Source organism: Meleagris gallopavo, chromosome 3 (genome assembly GCF_905368555.1).
Source record: "Meleagris gallopavo chromosome 3, MGAL_WU_HG_1.1, whole genome shotgun sequence".
Classification (NCBI taxonomy): domain Eukaryota; kingdom Metazoa; phylum Chordata; class Aves; order Galliformes; family Phasianidae; genus Meleagris; species Meleagris gallopavo.
In genome coordinates, this window is record NC_139406.1 from 24079787 (window position 1) to 24100182 (window position 20396).

General features: G+C 38.5%; 1 protein-coding gene across 7 annotated transcripts in view; it reads left to right on the forward strand.

Moving 5' to 3' along the window:
* The window catches only part of CTNND2 (catenin delta 2), a 625555-nt gene that overhangs the window by 436650 nt on the left and 168509 nt on the right, over positions 1 to 20396 (forward strand). For all 7 annotated transcript variants that reach the window (XM_085220451.1, XM_085220452.1, XM_085220453.1 and 4 more), the window contains one exon: positions 20079 to 20211. In XM_085220451.1, the coding sequence (XP_085076577.1) occupies positions 20079 to 20211 (133 nt within the window). The remainder of the gene's footprint in view (positions 1 to 20078; positions 20212 to 20396) is intronic.

Consider the following 20396-nt stretch of genomic DNA (forward strand, 5'->3'; position numbering starts at 1 on the left):
GTCCTTTCTATTACATGTTTTACTGCAGTCATCGCATTTAAGTGCTGGACCAGCCCTGATCTGATCATAGTCTGGGTAGGCAGGAGTATGTCTCCTTCCTGAGAACTGTGTGCCTCTGGGTCAGGCTTCTGCCTGACTTCTCTTTGTCCCAGAGATTGACATGTCATGAAGTAGTCATAGGCAGTCATGTACCTGAGTGCTATGCCCTCAGTGTTCAGGTGGGACTCTAGACTGTTGAGATTATGCTGAATCATTGCTGTTAACTGTGCTATAGCGCTTTAATTTAGCACCTCAGTGTTGGGAATTGTCTACAATTAATCCCATCATACCCAAAGATAATCGGAATTTAGCTTCCCAGCGATGAAATCAGCAGTGGGTATATTTTGATTGTGTAGGGTTCATAACTTTACCTCGTTGTGGGTTTTTTCAGGCAGTTCTTCTTTAGAGCCCTTACTCTGAAATGTGTAAAAGGCAACATAATGGTAGGCATGTGGTATGTTAATAAAACTTTTTAAAATAGGTAAATATACTCTTTGTCACTACTCATACTATGGATGCATCGGTACAGGTTAAGGGATAACCTGCTGGAGAGGAGCTCTGCAGAGAAGGACCTGAGTGTTCTGGTAGAAAACAGGTTAGCCATGAGCTAGCATTTTGCCCTGGTGGCCAAGAAGAACAGTGGGATCCTGGGGTGCATTTAAAAGAGTGCGGCCAGCAGGGCGAGGGAGGTGGTCCTCCTCCTATACTCTGCCCTGGTGAGGCCACTTTTAGAATGCTGTGTTCAGTTCTGGGCTCCCTAGTTCAGAAAAGACAGGGATTTCCTAGAAGGAATCCAGCAGAGGGCTACACAGGTGATAAAAGGCCTGGAGCATCTTCTGTATGTGGAAAAGGTTGAAACCTGGGACTGTTCAGTCTGGAGAAAAGAAGGCTGAGACAGGATCTCATCACTGTTTATAAATATCTAAAGTGTAGGAGTACGTGGGGTCAGGCTCTTTTTGGAGCAAGCAACAAGAGAACAAAGGAAAACGAGCAGGAGCTGGAGCAAGGGAATTTCCATACGAACACAAGGAAGAAATTCATTACTTTGTGAGTGACAGAGCACTAGAACAGGTTGCCCAGAGAGGCCGTGGAGTGTTCTCTGGAGTTATTAAAGATCTTTCTGGACCTACTGTAGGGAACCTGTTTTAGCAAATGTTTGAACTCAGTGATCTCTAGAGATCCATCCCAACCCCTAAAATTCTGTGATTCTCTGCATTTTGCAATCAATCAAAGGTAGTCTTGAGGCAGACACAGCAGGAAGTTTAATGTGGTAATAAATGCATTCTTAATTGTTACCTTCGAGAACTGTTAATCCAGTGAGAACATAAAAATTGACTTAATTTGTTCAACTGCCTATTTTTTAGTTTTTATTTGATTTCCCACACTCAAAAGTCTTCTCCAGGATAACAATTGAGATGGTGATGATAGAGGCCGATAAATGCTGGTGTATCTGGTGAGTGGTAGCAGATAAATACTCAGCTATACAATTTGCACATCTCAGGCTCATTCAAGCTCTAAGATAAAGCTACTATGGAGCATATATAAAGTAAAATCTATCTTTTCAGTAAGATAAGTATTTCACATTAAAAACCAGGAGCAATTCTAACATGTTCAGATGGTCATTAAACTTCCCTAAGCTTTCAACTGTGAGAGGCATTCACATATTTTGTTGAAAAGTTGGTAAAAGAACAGGTAAAATGCTGACTTAAGATGTCATTTGATTAAGTCCTATCCTCAGCAAGTACTGGTGATCGACCTCCCTTGTGGCAACATACACTAGGATTGCTTTTAATAAGATGACGAAATGTTAGGTTTTTTGGTTTGTTTTCTAAAGCGTCTCTCCCCCGCTCTTTATATGTATTGTGAATAAGATCTCCAGTTGGTGTCAGTTCTCAGTATTGGGATATGAGGAATCAATTTTAATGAAATCCCATTTTTTAGGGCAAGAGGAAATCACCCTGCAACTTAAATGAAAAACAGAACCTCTTTAGACATTTGAAACAAATTGCTTTTTACTAAACTACTCATTTTCTTTTAGCACGGGGCTTGTTAAACAAATGGTAGTCAATAATCTGCCTACGGATGGCTTTTTATGTCTTGGATTTTCACCTTCTTTAAAATCATCCAAGCTTCAGTGCCTGCTCTGCACCCCTACAGCAGGACCATGTCATAATATTTTGCCTGGGAGTTTAGTGGTTTTTACAGAAAGCTCTCAAAGCTTTTCAGAAGGACCTTTCTATAAGTAGCAGAACAGATGTATAGAGAGATGAAATGACATGGAAAAGATAACAATACAGTTATGCCTCCTGTTTCCTTGTCTCTTGCTGTGCCTACTCTGCATGATCTCTGCCTGACCTACAGGGTTTTTTCTTAGTTTAATTCATTGTGAGTATATTGCTTTGCTTTTATCTCATGTCTTCAAGCCATACCTCTTTATCTTATGACTCAGAGCTGCAGGATCGAAGGGTGAAACCGAATTTCTTTCTTCTGATCTTAGGGCTCTGATGCTCTGGAAAGAGAAGGCAAAGAAAAATTGACAGAGCTAAATAACTGTCAACAAAAAAATACAGGACAAACAGAAGACCACAGTTTTAAAAGTGGCGAGTAATTATTGGTGAAGTAATTTGAGGTGTGTGATTTGATAGAGGTGATTTACCTACAGCCAGGCCTCTTCAGCATGGCAGCCACAACTGTTAGGACAGCTTGAGTTTTTCTTGTGCTTTGTAACCATCTTGAACTGGATGTGTATGTATAGTCTGGAAGCAGCAGTTGATGCTTCATTAGTATGTCAAAATAAAAATAAAAATGGTTTTTATAAACTCATTTAAACTCAAATTCTAATCAAGCAAGCTTTGCATGGTTATGTTCGTAAGAAGGCAGTGTGCTGAAATAGGTATTGCTGATGTGTTTTTCTTCAAGAACTGATTTCTTAGTTTCTGTTGCTCTAAATTTATATTGAATTTTGAGAACATCTCCTCCCATGTTACATTTCAGCAGCAGGATTCAATGACTGATTAGTATGCAGGGATCGTTTTGGTCCTGGTTCTGCTTAGTAGCAGTAACCTCAAAATAAAAAGTTAATTAGAACAAGGAGAGTTATTAAAAGGGCCTATGTGATTTAAAAGCTGAAGCCTACGTTTTCAGGAAAGTCTTAAGCATTTTGGAAATCTAGTCAAATTAAAATCCTCTATGAGGATTTTGCTTTTAAATCACCTTAGTGATTTTGAAAATCTCAGTCAGTGCCTTTCACTGTCTCACACAATCAGTGATAATCCTCCACAGGTGAAGTTTGGCTTTATACTATTTGTAACTATTCTATTAGAAAAGTGCAAGGACACCATCACCGACAGCACGTATTTAGTCAAAATCCTTCACAAAGCCCCAGAGCACTTCAGATAACAGCTCATTTTTAACCTCCAGTATTTAGGAACAGATGAAGACAGGGGCATGTACTTTTTACATTCCGGTTAACTGTGAGGAGGTGTTTTGTGTGTATTACAATAGAGGCTACATTTCATAGCCCAAGAGCATAAAACTGATGTACACTGACAGAGAGCATGCCACGGACATCAGCAGGAGGAGAACAAGGTGATTCAGAGCGTCACTAGGCCTTTCTTCCGAAGGCCTTGTTTGCATCAGGCACTGCAGTACTTAAATACCATTGTCCACGTACTACTCACTGGCCTGTTGAAAATTAGTTTGGTATTTTCAGGCCAAGCACCAGGGAATGAAGTGCCTCTAAGAGGCCCAGGTGCTACCAGCTGGCAGTCTGATTATTAAATCCCCACCAGCAAACAAAGGACTAAATGAGCCTGGTGACTGATTTGTCTTCACTTACAGTGGCTCTGTTCAGTGGGAATTGACTGGCTGCTATTAAATTGATGGAAGAGACAGTGCTCATTTTCTTTCATAGAGCCACTCACAGAAGCAGCATCAAGGAAGCTCATACATGGAATGGGATAATAAGTAACCTGATGGTAGCCCTCAGTGAAAGGGATGGGACCATGGCAGGGCTGACAAAGTGGGCAGGATGTGTGCCACTTCTAGCAAGGACATTGCAAGTCCTTGAGTGTTTTGCTTATTTTGCTTATCTTCTCTGAATGCAGCTTCAGATGCTTGTTATAGTGCAGATATTATTTAATTCATCTTCTGTTTTACATGTGCTATCTTGTACGATATAATAGGTGTTTAATGCAGCTATGTCTGTCTCCCTTCTTCTAGCTGTCTAGAATATCCTTGGTATTTAAGATCAACCATTATGTCAGCTCCTTTAATAAAGAATGTGCTGTGGAAATTATGCTAATTAAGCTGGAGTGTAATTATGGGCTAGAAAGATTATTTCACAGTCAGAATTGAATTGTTGTAGATAAATGTGCATTAACTTAATAGTATGCAGCTAATTAGTTTTGCTATTTACTCTTAGAAGTTAAAAAAAAAGATTTAATCAGTTACACAAAAGCTTCAGAAATTAATATATTGCAGAGCCAATGGAAAACATACTTGTGATATCTTTTTCATTATTGTTTTGCTAGAATTTTTTCTCAGTTTTCCTATTCTGAAATTACATTGGACACAAGTAACCAATTAACATGCTTAACTTTATTTCTTTTTAAAATATATACTGTACAAATAAAATGCATAATTTTCAGTTCAATATGAAAATGATTATGACATTGTGGTCTCTTGTGCTTTCCACAAAAGGTAAAATATTTTAGGTCTCATTATGTAGCAAACGAAGATGGAGAGTTGGAAATTTAATTTATTGGGCATCTCTAACAATAGTTTGTATGTTCCTCAGCAAGCTGAAATTTGTGCTTGATATGCTTTAAAGGAAGGTAAAGCACTTAAATACCAGAGAGATATGTACTCTAAATGCACTAAATACCACCTTTAATATTGCAGTTGCACAGTTATGGTAAAGTTGTGAAATGCAAAAGTGCTTAACTGCTGTATTTTCTGAGTTCTATCTGGACCCTGTCTGAAAGCTGAAAGCTTCACAGAGTTATGAAACACATAATTTGTGTATTCCAAAAACCCCATTGCTGTATATCTCAGATATCCATGAGTGTGAAAAGAAGGCTGCAAGATATTCTCCTTAATGTAAATTAGTATTAGGTCCTGAGAACATCTGATACAGTCATTTCATTTGTGTATGTAAATTCACATATCGAAATTCTTTAAAATCCAAGTGCGAGTGTATTTCTTAGACGAACTCTGAGTCAAAAAGACTCTACTTATGTGGTGTAGTGAATTATAGCTGTGATTAAAATCACAAGCAGCACATGGATGATGGTGTGCTGTGAACTTCATATCTAGTGTAGTCTACAGTGGTTTGCAGTTTGATCAGCTTTCTTCATGCTTAGACAAAACTGTTATGAAACAGAAAAAAAAAAAAATCATTTCAGTAGCTTACATAGTGATTTCTTCACTAATAAATAAATAATATCAGTCGCAATATCCTCTTTAATAGATCAGTTCCACAGCTTTTCCACGCTGAGTTTTAATGAAACTGGGTATCAGTTTCATTTTTATCAATTTACATCAGGAGCACAAAGTCTCAAGTGAATTTGTATTTGCCATTCTATTAAAACTTTTGCATTGATGTGGCCCTAAAAAAAACCTCAGACTTTTCCCTCTCCTAGCCTCCTACTGTGCAATCTGCACAGATGAAAATTTGTAAACATCGTTGTTTCTAAACTTGATATTTAAATTTGCATCTTGCTGCTATTTTTCTAAATCATACACTTTTGTCCTAAGATGACCAAAATTAAACTTCAGTAAGAAGCACTTTGTCATCAGCTTTTTTTTCCCCCCCCTGGTCTGATTACTTATGTTTTTCTTTAATGTACTGAAACTTTCTTATTCAACCTAATCAATATCCTTCATTGGTTTTTCTCTTTCTCAGTTTGCTCTTTTTTTTCCATTTCTTCCTCCCCTCTTACCATCTGGCAAGATGTGTCCTCATTTCAGATGTTTTAAATCATGGAAGGGAAGGGAAGTGGAAAGGGAGAGAAGGAGAAGGGAAAGGGAAGAAAAAGGAAGGGAAGGGAAAGGGGAAATCTGTACTTCTTGCAACTGGCATAATATATGGTGGGGTTTCACACACCAGCTGTGTTCTTCGGTCAGTTATGATCAAGGGCAATTGAACTTAGTGTATCACATGAAAAATCCCATCCAGAATATACTTCATGGAAATAAGTACCGTGCAACTAACAAGATCTCATCATTTTTTGTAGGTAGTTGCACTTCCACATGCTGAGGAAAGACTTCTGATAAATTGATGCATGTATTTTCCCTTAACAAATTCTCCTTCAGGGATCTTTTCAAGATATTGATTCTGATTTATAAATGACAGATCCTTGGCAGTATTTCTCCCATCTGTTGATAAGGGTGATTGCCCTGATTCAGTAGTGTGATTATTTTGTGCAGTGGGTTTATTAGTGTTTCGCAACTCAGCTAGAAACATCTCTGCAGAACAGCCTGCAGTCTTGTTCCCCCTATAAAGGGTGGAAAAGTCATGTCCCAGTTGCAGCATGATAGGGTGGCAATTGAAAGATGAGCTGGCAAAAGTTGTTTTTCTGTGAGTTGCATTTTACTGAAGTAAAAGTAACAAATACATGTATGAATTGCGTGTTTTAGGCTTCCTTAAAATACACAGCCTCCTTCTGTAGTGTTCTCAGTATCATCCATGTAAAATGACTTTTTGCTGATTTAGTTTTTGCACTTTCTTCTTTTAGATAAGATTGGTTTGGGTCTGGTTTTGTTACCAACACAACAATTCAGGGTAGTAGGATTCTCTGGTCTTCCGGAGCACTGGCAGTCCTGTTAGTTTTGTTTGTCCACCAATTAGCTTGTCATTCTGCTAGATTTGTACTATTGTGAAGTGTCCCTGGGTTATGCTGGGATCAAACGGGCCAAAAATGTTGTCATGCTATATTGTACCCACCTAGAAGTTATCCTTTCTCCTCTAGTTTCCCTGCAAGTGCAACCTTGTTTTCTGATTCGGTAATCTTAAAAAGGAGAAACGTATTACATACATTGGACGTGATGGGGACAGCTTGTTAGAAGAGGGAAAAAAAATGCCCCTTCTGAACAGGTATGTTCAGTGACAGTTCCTTTCTCATGTAAGCTGAGACAACACTTGAGCTGTTGATAGAGTCAGTGAAGTCTAAGATTGATTAAAATCAAGATTTTCTTATGTGAGACTGTCTTTATCTTGAGCAATGTATGGTGTATCGTATGGGCCACATAAAAAGAACCTTGCAATCAGAAATTAGCTTTGATGGCGCAGAAGGTATCTTCTTGTCCTGTGCTCCCTTGGAACACTGTCTAGATCCTTTGCAATTCTGTGGCTGAGAAGCTTTTGCAGTCAGCTCGCAGTGAGGCAGCATATTCAGTTCAGAGAGCTGAAAATATGCTGAGGATTTCACAGTTGCTCTTCTAACTTCTGCCACTTTTAGTTTTTTCTTGTGAGAGAGCTTTGTACGTGCCATCATTGCTTCCCCATGTGTGACGATGTGTTATTATCTCCATGTTCTCCATGTGATGATATCTTCGTTCTGCATTAAGAGAAGTCCCAAGAATTTCTACAGTGTTTTATGTGTAAAATAGATGAAAGACCTATGACAGGAGAAATAGCAATAGCATTTGAGTGGCAGTACTCACTAATGATTGGATATTTTTCCTTTCATCCAACTGGTTTACATCTGAGCAATTTTTTAACAGTTTGACTCTTCTGTTATTGATCCCATGAACTCTAGAACTTGACTGTCAAGAGTATGCATTATCACATTGTTTTAGTGGTTTTATGTTGAGAGATTCATCTAGGTACTTTGCAAGAGACCGTTCTTTTTGTGCTTAATGAAAGCTGAAATAAAGCAGCAAAGAAAAGCCATTAGTCTGTATTTCCCTTTGACAGGAAGATCAAATTCAAGTGCATTTGCTGTGTTGCACACTTTTCAGATTTAATGAACAAAAATAGTTCCTTCGGAAATATTGCTCAGGAGTGTAGTTGTGCAAAGGACAGTGAGAATAGGTTTTTTTTCTACATCATTTATTATAATAAATTCATGTAGTCTTTCCTCTTGGCTTTCCTCACTCTTTGAGTGTTTGAGGGCAAATCAGTTTGGGACTTAACAATTTGTATGATATTTTGAATTGCCTTCAAAATGTATTATTTAATATTCATTGTTTAAGTATCAAAATAATGTCTGCTTTGAAGAGTTCACTCAGATTTCTGCTCAGAAAGACAGGAAGTGCTGCAAAGTGTTGGATAGATAAGAGGGATGCTTGACCATGCTTGAGCGGAGATGATGTGGGAACTGGTGCTGCACAGTAACCAAGTAAACTAATAACGCACTCAGGAAAGGAGAAAACAGAAGAGTTTAGGATCAATACTTTCTAAAACTTCAGGTGGACACCCTTTCCCTCCACCCATAGTACAAATTATTTCTGAAGCTTGTGTTGAACTGTACATATAATGTTTACATTTCCTTCTTGATATCTGCATATGAAGTACCTGATTTCTGGCTTTTGTACTCCCACTGTCTTGTGTCATGCTGCAGGCAAGATGGCTGGCAGCCTTCGTAAGCTTTGTATTTGCAGAAAGGTGGAAAACATCCAATTTGCTTGTTTCTTGGTTTCCTTAAACCTTACAAAAATGTGACTTTCTGTCACACTGAGTGCTGAAGCCAGAACTCTTAATTGGGCAAAGCGGATGGAGGACCCGGGTGCTGTCATGTCATTTGTTGTGAAACTCATCATGCTTAGTAATGTGATGTTCAAAACTAAGAGTGAAGAGGGGTTGAGTTCCCCAGAACATTGTAGGAACTTGTTGTGGTTTAATGCATCAGGTGGCTGAGCACCAGGTGTTCACTCACTCTCCCACTTCCCAGTGGGATGAGGGAGAGAATCAGGGGGAAAAAAAGAGTAGAACTCATGAATCGAGATAAAAGTATTTACTGAAATAGAGAAATGGAAAAGGATAATAGTTATTACAATACATATATATGAATGTATATAACAAGTGATACACAAGTAATTGCTCACCATCCCCTGATCAATGCCCTGCTAGCCCCCTAAGCAGTGGAAGCTTGTGAGATGAACTTCCACCCCCTTCAAAACTCCTCCCACATGATGTCACATAGATAAAGGGATGGAATATCCCTTTAACCAGTTTAATTCAGCTAATTCTGTTCCCTACCAGCTCCTTGGGCCCTTCACTGCAGATGTCCTTGGCTCTGTACAGCAGTGCTTAGCAGGAACTGGAAACATTGGTCTGTTATCTAGTTTTTCTCCTAGAAACAAAACAGAGCATCATACCAGACACTTTGAAGAAAATAATTCCATCTCAGCTGAAACTAAGACAGAACTGTTGGAGTGATTATTTCAAGGAAAAAGTAGATGCTCTGGGATTGTGAGGGAGTGCTGTGTGTGCTGGTTTCCTGTCCTGCAGACAGGCGTGACGTGAATTGGTGCTGATGGGGCAGTGGGGAGCTGTACTGTGCTGCTGTCCTGTGTATAGCTGCAGTGGTGAGGTGCCCTAATGTGTGCGGGTAACTGAGTAACTGTCATCCTCATCGCATGTCCCTAGGAAAATAAGGTGTTTGGAAAACCCATATTTTCCATTAAATCAGATAGAAGCAAGATTCCAAAAGCTTTTTTCCTCTGTCGTTGAAATAAAGATTTAAGAAACTCTGAATGAAAACACTATTTCTAGAAAAGGAGACAATTTTGATTTATAACATCTCAAAGGACACTGAGAATCTGTCACGCTTCTGAGAAAGGCACCAAATCAGATGACTTTATCTTGCAAAGCAAGTCCACAGCAGAGTAAAGGCTTGACACCTTTCAGCCTGCCTGCTGTTTCCATCTCCTGCCTGCATTCCCACCTTCCTTGCCTTTGAGAGGAGCGTGCCCACAGCTGAAACAACAGCATTGCCACTGCACACAGTTTCAGTCTTGTGAGATCCTCTCCGTGAAGTGTAGGCTGCACAGAGACAAGTATATGTAAGCAGACCTCTCAGGGAAGGGTTAATATAATGATGCAGTGCATTAAGGTACTGTGAAACCCTTCTGTAGTAGGGGGATCAGGAAAACATTATGCATTGCAGGGAGAAGGGAGATAAATTAGACATCATGATAGCTTACTTAAGTTGCATTTTATTCAGCATTGCAGAAGTGAGCCCTGTGTTTGCAAATACCTGCAGAGGAAGAGGTGAAACAAGATTTTCAAGACTGTTTCAATTCAACAGCCCCAAAAGAATAATGCAACTCCTTCTAAAAATAAAATAAACACACAAAAGAAAAAAAGTAAAAAATAAATAAATACAAATGGCAAAATCAAAGATATCCAAAAGCACCAAAGTCCCTAATTTTTCTTTGCTGTCCACTCCACAGTCTAGAGCAGAGAGAACATTTTATCTGCTACATGGCACAACCAACTTTTTTCCTGAAAGCTCTCTCACTGGGAATGAGGAAATTAAATAAGATCGGTGTGCCGATAGTGTGAAAGATTATTTCGTAAAGTTTCACAAATATATTTCAACTAAAAAGACATTCATAAATGAAGTCAGGGTGACCTTGAACAGCTAAGACTCGTGCCTCTGATTTTCATGATGCTGTATTGGAGGCAGTACCACAGAGTAATAAATAATACCATGTGGGCCGGTGTCATGGATAATCTTTACTCAACTATAGCATCTTATTAATCTTTTATGAAGACAGTGTTCAAGGAATTTACAGGAAGTTCAGCTCCAGACTACTTTGTTCTTATCTTACCTCCTTACAAGCTCACTTCTTATGTTTTTTAATTTTAAATTTTAAATCACAGGTAGTAGTGTAAAAGCAGAAGAGGAATGGATGCAATACCATGTGTGTATAAAGCATACTGAGGCATAACTGCTTTTAGTAATGTGCAGTAGGGAATGCTTGCCGTGGTACAAATCAGATTTAGCCCTTTGCCATATAGGAGACCTGATGTTGAGAAGTCAGCCCTGACTGCTCAGGTCTGTGGTTTTGTTAACAACCTGGAACAGGTCGAACATCTCTGTCACTGCTCTGCAGGAGTTCTCTTTGTCTGCCACAGCACGTCTTTTTCGACACCTCACCTGCAGTCACAGAGAGATTGCGACACCAGACTAAAAATCACATTTGTGAGGAAGCTGGGTGAGCATTGCTACTTGATTCTTCTAGGTTTGGCCATGTGAAAGAGCAAGACAAGGAAAATGCCAGCACCTCGAAGCAGTAACACGAAGATTCTTTCTGCAGGTTTTCAACAGGATCACCAAATGTTTGTGCAGCTCTTGCGTGTTTAGCTGTGCTAAATTTGAAAGCTAGAGAAGAGATAAACTACATGCCTAAATAAAAATAAAGCATCTGAGGATGTGCAGTCAAACGTTGCCTGCTCATGCATTTTACTCTTAATATTTAAATGGTGCATTGCCAGGATGCAAAATGTTTATTTCAGTGAAATTGTTGATCCAGTTATGTGGCAAGGTGTGTCTAACACAACACGTAGAAACAGGTTTCAGTATGCCTGAGTGTGTAGATCCAGCCTATTAGTCAAATGAAAATCAGTAGCTGTTGAGCCGTGTGGATGTTACTGCTTCTTTCCTGCTCAAGTGCTGGCAAGCTCTGAGATCAGCTTTTCCCAAATATGAAGTGGGATTCTCCAGTGAAATGCTTCCTCCTCTTTCTGATTCAATTTGTACGATTCTTGCAGGCTTAGGATTGTTTTTTTGGCCTGCAAATTTACAGTTGTGCGCATGCTAAAAATAAATAAGCAACCCAGCAATTAAGAGGTTATTGCAGTCATTTTTCAGTGCTACAAAGCCATTTGGCAAGCACTCTGCTCTAACAATAGCAACTCTTCCAAAAGTGTTAAGAGAACTCTGGTAGTAGAAGAAACAAATGGTGAAACTTTGTGAAATTCAGAAACTGTGAGGCTGATGAAATGTGAAAGAATATTCAGATTATATGATACAGAATGCATTTGCTTCTATCACATGAAGCACTGCAGTTATTCTTCCATACCCTTGGCAGGTTGCTGTAGCAGAGTCGTGGTGCTCATATTAATGTACAGAAGGCAGACTACAATTTCTGTTTTGTTCAATGTATGCAGGATGTGGTTTTTAGGTAGGGATAAACAATAACTTAAATGTTTGGGGGTTTTGTGGAACTTACATTTTTATTCACAGAAGATAGGTTGTGGTGCATTTTCTCTGTCCTTCTGGCACTTACACGTTTAGTCTAGATTATGTCATTTTCTTCAGTTCTAACTTTTCCAATAGTCTTTGTTTTTCCTTTTTGAAAAGCCAAACCAGCAGTACAGTTAGGTCTCTGCTGATACGTGTTCACTGCTGCCTTAAGGGATTTAGGTCTAAACCCAGCATTATTGCATTCTTTGGATGTATGTTGTTCATAACAGCATGGGGCTGAAGATGATCAGTGGCTTGTTGTTGCACACTCCTTTAGCCAAATTGGACTAGAAGTCAGAGAAGGCAATGTGGATTTTGTGCATTTTCTAAAGTGAGTTGAATGGAAATTGATGTTTTTATATTTTCTCCCTAAAACTGTGCTAAATCTCATCCAATTCCCACATTCCATTTTCAGAAATACTAGTAGCAAATACAGTAGCTCTGCCTCCTCTTAAATTGTAGCAGATCGTTCAGATCAGGCTTGCAGCATGCAGTAATAAACAACTATGTGTACATAGCTGTATTTGGATATGGAGAGGTATGCTTGAAAAATGGGAAAATATTAAAGGAAGGTTTTCAGAGTACCATTCCTGGTAAATGAAGTATAGAATGTTCACTTTTGTTTTAGAATTAGAAGAGTTCAGTTGAAAAGGACCTACAAAAACCATCTAGTAAAACTGCCTGAGCACTTCAGGGGGAACCAAAAGTTAAAGCGTATTAATGAGAGCATTATTGAAATGCCCCTTTTGGCAAGTGTCATAGAATCCAGCAGTCTGAAGAACAGCCTAAGAACAGCAGAAAGAAAATGAGGGAACAAGCTGTTAGATAGCTTCTTCATATCTGGATCACATTTCTTTTTGGTACATAATCTTTAAATGTTTTTTTCTTTTTTATCAGTTAAGTTTAACATCTTGTCTGTATTCTTTTTAAATGTACTGAGATAAAATCCTTAGAGAGAGATTCCTGTAGCATTGGTATGTTCCCTTCAAAATGGTTTTAATCGAAGAACGTTTCTCCTCTTGGGTAAGAGACATAGTTCTTTCTTTGATCCCCTTTTGACTCCTGATGATTTCTCTTTGTGTTTGATTGTGTAATTTGTTTTCTCCTAGTACAACCGAAAACACATTCTCAGAGCTCTTCTTTCAGAGATGAGGCAAAAGAGATTTTCAGGCTTTATTTATTGAAATTTTGAGGAAAAAAGAGAAAGAAAAAAAGAAACACAGGGGTATATCTCTACTGCAACAAAAATCTTGTAGGCTAGGATTAGCAATGCTGTTTCATATGTTTCATATGTGGTACCCTCTCCTTTACCAGTCTGTAAGCCTGTTTTACATATGTATGTGCTTATTAAGGCAGGCAGGTACATATAAGTCTGGTGTAAGCATACAATTTCATAATGAATATGTTTACAAATCGTGCATTCTCTGTCTTTCGTAAGTGCTTGGTGGTAGTTAAGTCGTTGTTAAACATATGGTTCTTCATAGCAGGCATCTTCGCATCACTGCCTTTGGGGAATGATGCTGAGACTGGAATAGCTCTGGATGTCAGTGCTTGCATATGCCAACTGCTCGATCAGATGCAAATATTCTGCTCCAATAATGTAAATTAGAAATAAGAATCCAAGCTCCCATCAAATTTTCTGTGGCCAATGGATAAACAGTATCTGATGCCATCACACCTGCTTCTCAGATTTCTTTGTAATGGTTCCGATTGGTGTCCCTATGTTTTCAAACTTTGTAGGATTTTTAAAATCAGCTTACACAGGTGCAACAGGGCTTTGGTGTTCCATTTCTGTGTGTAATCAGAATTTGTGGTAAAAGAAGAAAAAAAAGTCTTGCAAGGTTTAAGCAAATAGTAAGATGCTGTACATAGTCTGTACTCAGCATCACCTTTATGTGAAACCATGTAGACGGTACTGTCAGCTGTGTTACTAACAGTGTCTCCTAAATCTATCTTTCCTTTGTCTTTCTGACATGTAGGTGTACTATGGTGGCAGGAGTAGGAATTGGTTTCAATTGGTGTCATCGTGTTGATCTGGATTTCTTATTACTGCTATTTATACTGCTCCATTTCAGAATCAATATATCTCATGCCCAACTCCCACTTGATTCTCTTCAGTTAACCCTGGATAAAATGTAGCCTATTGTGATATTCTGTATGTAATTTACTCAGTGTTCCCTTTTGGTTCATCTTTTGACAGCAGCCTACTGCAGTACATAGATCATTACATTAGTCACCACTTCCAGCTAAAAAATTTTGAAGGATTCAAGATGAGATCAATCTTACATTCCTAGAGCACAGTTTCTGTCAAAGAAGCAAGGTGGAAGGAACACTGGAATACTTTCATCAGTTCTCTCAAATGATGATACTTCCTAGAGAAAATGAACTTCTGTGGTCTCTTGATCTGCCTGAAGTGCGCTGCAAATGCTGCTTTCCGGCCAGAGCTGTCAAGTTGTAACACAGCTGTAATTTTCTTGAGGAAAAGCTACACCACCACCAGAAGCCTTTAGCTGCCCATAGCTGCATAGAGGTTGCATTCCCAGGGAAACATGGGCAGTAGCAGAAGATCTTCAATGCGTATGCTAGCTTACTGTTCATTTTCTGATCGACTGCACTGATAATTTGATAGAATTCTCAAAAATTGCACACCTCTGATTTACTCCAGCCTTCTGACTTTTTTCACCATCTGTGTGGATTTTCTCTCTCACCTAAGCAGTTGGTAAATGACAAGTAGCTAGGTAGTGTTTCTTTAGGCTACTCCCTGCAGTTTCAAATTTTCCATAATTCTGCTATAATAATTTTACTAGGGGTTGGATTCTCATTTGCTGCCAGTTGAACTAGTTTCTGTGTGGCACAGTATCAGATATTTCACAGAAATAGAGATGGATCTGATCTTCATTTTCTTTTTCCCTTCCTTTAATCTGACTCTAATCATCAGGTACTGACTGTAATATTGCTTTTCATTGTAGTCAGTAAAGGATATTTTGCTATTTAATTTTACTTATCTTTCTGTGGTGTAACCTAGCTTATTCTAACTTTTGACTTCCACAGTCTATTTTCTTATCCCTAGCAGTTTGTCTTTTAGTTTAGTTTGGCTGTCCGTTTTACTGAGCTTTGGGTATGTGTGAGGCCATGGCCTGGAAGCTCCTCAAGTCTATGCAAAACATTCCAGGTATTTTTTTTTTACCTTTGTCTTTGAGAAATTCCAGTCCTTCCTTATCCAGGCCTCTGTCAGGTTGACTTTAAGTAGCCTTCCTAACTTTTCATAGTAAGGAGAATTTAGAAATATATGTTTATTTTTCAAAGTAAATTTTGTTATTAGAGCTGCAGACTTTTTAGAGAGTTTTTAGAGAGTTTCTAAAAACTGCAGAGTTTTTAGAAAAGACTCCATCTCTAGCTCACTTTTTTCCTACTCAGTATGTTAAAAAGAAAACAATTGAAAAGTATAAAATCCCAGAAGTTACTCTTCCTCGCCTTGAAGGCTGCTATAATACTGCAGTTATTCAAGCACCCTTAACTGTTGACAGAAACTTTTGTTTGTTTTAAATAGCTACCATCATTCATTTAGAAACTACTTAAAATATAATAGTCTTAAGAGACCATCTGCCTGAAAAGACAATGTATATTGCAGCTAAATTTTTTTAACTTCTTTTCTGCTTTGTTCATTCTCTTTCCTATAACTGATAATATGATCTGTGTTAGAAGTTTCTTTTCTGAATCAGTTTTCCACTTAAGTCCATTGTGCACGCAAACATTCAGACAAATGTTTATTTATCATCAGATTGTCTGCTGGAAGACCAGAGGAAAAAAGTAGGCACAGCCTTGTTTTCACATGTGCATACATACCATGTAAAATCTGCAGGTTCATTAGATGAGTTAACTGGGCCTATGATTTTCCTTTTGCCCTTCATTTCCTCTTCTGTCCTGGATTCCAGGACAAGTCAACAGAGAATTTGAGCTTGTTGTCATAATCCATGGTGTGCTATTGCACATGGTATTTTTGTGTGTATTTGGTTGAGTAACACACCTGTTCAGAAGGAAAAGCATTCTTTTTGGAGACAATTTGTTGTTAGAAGTTTGAAGTATAGTTATGTAGTTTAAAACAAAAGCTTTTGAATGTTCCTACTCCTTGTCTTGTCTTACAAGCTGTTTTTGTATAATAGAATCATAACCGAATCATAGAATGGCCTGGGTTGAAAAGGACCACAGTGATCATCCAGTTTCAACCCCCCCCTGCTATGTGCAGGGTCGCCAACCACCAGACCAGGCTGCCCAGAGCCACATCCAGCCTGGCCTTGAATGCCTCCAGGGATGGGGCATTCACAACCTCCTTGAGCAACCTGTTCCACTGCGTCACCACCCTCTGTGTGAAAAACTTTCTCCTAAAATACCAACACCCACTCTTAAGATCTAGGAATCTAAACAAGAATGAATTAGAAGATGAGCTGGAATAATGAATTTCTCATCAGGGTGCTTTGGATTTTTCATGTTTTATTTTTATGTAAAAATAATTTCTCAATGATATCTTTGGTTGAGAGCCATATATATAGACTAACGTGGTTGAAGAACTTGTTAATGTGTTACTGCCTAAGTATTGTCGTAACTGTGAAAAGTATGCATAAGAGGAAGCCAACACATCAAGTAACATTGGTTCTGTCACTCACCTCTGTCAATTTATGATTTGTTTATGGGTTTGTTCTATCCGTTGTTAAACAGAAATAAGTATGTAACTGGAGAATCACTTAACCTGTAAATAGAGAAATGTTAAGTTAGTATGTGCAGAAAATGTGGTATTTGCTATTGCTGGTTGCATCGTCTTCAGCTGCAAGTTCAGATCTCATTAAGAGTTAGATACTAGCTGGTGTCAGTCAGTGCTCTGTAGGCAATGAAGAAGAGCCATCCAATGAAGTGTTCAATGCTCAGCCTGTAAGTTGATGGGCTGCCTGGTCCTTCTAAGCACCAGCTCAGTTTCTAAACCCCTTCTGTGAAGGCAGCTCAAGTCTCACAGCATTGTGAGGCAGTATTTCTGTGAGAACTGGGACAGGTTGTTCATCTCAAGGAGATAATCCTTTTTATATTACATAGGTATTCTCTGCGTCATTTCTGTGAATTGTTTATATATATTGTCTCACACTATCTATATACATATGGATTGTTTAAACCATAGCTATTGTCCTTATCCTATTATTAGCCACCAAGGTTTCTGTGCTTCCCTGATACCTTTTACAGTGTTCTGCACTTCAAAAATACTAGTTCATTGTCAAGATCTTTCTGAATCTATGTAACAGGTCTCCTTTAGAAGTTTCCCAACAGTCTGTGTTGTCCGAAGGTTCACTGGAAATGCCCACACATAATGCATTGCATTACATCTCTGTGTTTTTTTGTTTTTTTGTGTGTGTGTTTTTTTTTTAATTTTATTTTAAACACTTGATGTGAAATTTAATATTCACATCTTAAGATTAATTTTGTCAGAACAGGAATAGCAGATGAAATTCCATGTGTGTTTTTCTATATCTCTTGCTTATATTCTACATCTTTTTATAGAGATATGAATAATAATAACTCTCAGTCTGGCAAACATCCTGTATGAGAAAAGAACAGACAATGCCTCCTTCATAGCAATCCATTGTCACTGTAAAATGAGTCTTGTTTCAGTGAAATGTCTCAGAGAGCTGTAATATTTGAAGAGTGAGATGCCTGAGTTTACTTGAGACAGCCTTTGAAGCTGCCTACTGTAAGCTTTATTCAAATAGGTCAGTTCTCCCAGTGATGTGCACTTGGCCTCAGTCCAGCAGAATCCTCATAATTCAGGAAGGAAACTAATGATAACAAATATTTTTTTCAAAGAGATGGACTTTGCAACTGTTCTTGTATTGTGTTTTGTTTTGTTTTTTTTTAAAGTGAATCCCTCAAGTGATTATGGTAACTGCAGTGAAGAACCTGCAGTCATTTTCACAAGTTTTTATGGAACTTGACCCTTTCCCCTAATTTTACATACCTAACCTCTGCATACCTAAATGGGGTATGTGTTCTTCATGGTGGCTCCATTGGATAGAAATAAACAACGTGGGAATTCAGTGCTGCTTGCTCTGAATTATACCCCAGTGTGGATCTTGTGTGCCTTTCATGAAGATGCAAGAGATTAGGTTCCCATGTGCCCTATGTAGAGACCCCAGCAGAATGCTGAGGTTGAGGTGGTGTCGTATCTCCCATTCCATCTTAAAGGGCAATTGGGACCAGTGTTACTTAGGCCTAAGAACCGTATTCCTGTATTACCTTGTACTATAGCACTAGATGGAAGATGATGAAAAACATTTGTATGACACAAAGCAGTGTGCCCAGGTACCAAGAAGGCCAATTGCATCCCAGCTTGTATCAGAAATAGTGCTGCCAGCAGGAGCAGGGAGAGAGTACACAGCTCTGGTGAGCCCACTCCTCGAGTACTGTGTTTTGTTTTGGGGTCCTCACTACAAGAAAGACTCTGAGGCACTGCAACGTATCCAAAGATGGGCAGCGAAGCTGGTGAGCAGTCTGGAGCACAAGCATTATGAGGAATGGCCAGAGGAGCTGGGATTGTTCAGTCTGGAGAAAAGGAGGCTCAGAGGAGACCTTACCACTCTCTCCGACTGTGTAAATGAAGGTTGTGGCCAGGTGGGGATTGGCCTTTTCTCCTACATAACTAGCATTAGGGATAAGAGGGAACGGCCTCAAGTTGTGCCAGGAGAGATTCAGGTTGAATATTAGGAAAAATTTCCTCTCAAAAGAGTGATCAGGCTCTGGAACAAGCTGCTCAGGGAGGCATCTGAGCCACGGTCCATGGAGGTGTTCAAGAAACATTTAGATGTTGTACTGAGGGACATGGAATAGTGGGGAAATATTGGCAGTAGGTGGATGGTTAGACTGAGTGATCTTGGAGGTCTTTTCCAGCCTTGGTGATTCTGTGATTCTAAAGCACATAGGAATTCAGCTGTCTCGTGCAGAGTGGCTGCATGGATTTTGGGACACAAAGGCAAAAGCCATTTTGATGGCTCTTTTACCTGTAGACACAGAGTGGAAAAAATGACGTAAGTGACACATTGATTTTGAGTTCTGGAAACAGCAGAATACCTGCTGGGGCTTGTTCACCACACTTGGAATCAATTGTTTCATTTAATGCTAATGATGTGTCATGCTTCATAGCAATAAAAAGACAGTGCATGAGCTGAGTCGTTGTTATTTGCCTATCATCTGCTTTAGACTGAGTATTACTAATGAAGATTTAAAAACAATCAGATGCATAACAATGTTTTGTATATGGTATAACTGTAATATATGTAAAATTGTGTAATTGTACGTATTGTACAATGTATCATATACATTTTTACCATTAAGCCTGAACTATATCTGAAAAAATAAATCAAAAGACAAAATAGGTAATCACTAATTATATGAGATAGTAATTTTTATAAAATAAAGATTGCAGTAAATAAAAGACTTCCTGACAAAATTTCTTAGCAAACCATTCAGAGTTATGATTCTAGTACTCTATATTTGAATTTTAATAGAGGCTGTATAATGGTGTGGATCTTTCTGTTCTTATGTGATGTTTTATTTAAGGAACTTTAGCATGTAGAGACAATTCCATGAAGTTATTTACTCTAGCTATGATTTATTTAACTTTTTTCATACTAGTACTATTTAGAGCAGAAAATCCTTTCATATATGATTAAATGTGCACTTTAAAAATAGTGGAAAGTAAAACTTAGATATGTTTTTCATCTTAGTTGGCCGAACTGTTGCTACATATATCCATCCACTAGTAGAAGAATTCTTGTTGAGTCTTTCTTATTTGTTTTCTCACAGAGAGTTTGGATGGCGAGATCCAGAGCTTCCAGAAGTTATACAGATGTTACAGCATCAATTTCCGTCTGTACAGTCCAATGCTGCAGCCTACTTACAGCACCTCTGTTTTGGAGACAATAAAATAAAAGCAGAGGTAAAATTTATAATTACCTAATTTTCAACTGTGATGCTGTCTGCAATTTATCAGCAAAATTATTTACATGTGTTCTAAAGTTACAAGAGAAATTATGTATGCCTGTCTGGAGCAATTTCAGTCAAACTTTTACTTTATACATTGTTACTGATATAGAAAGAAACACTGCAGAGAATACTGTTGTC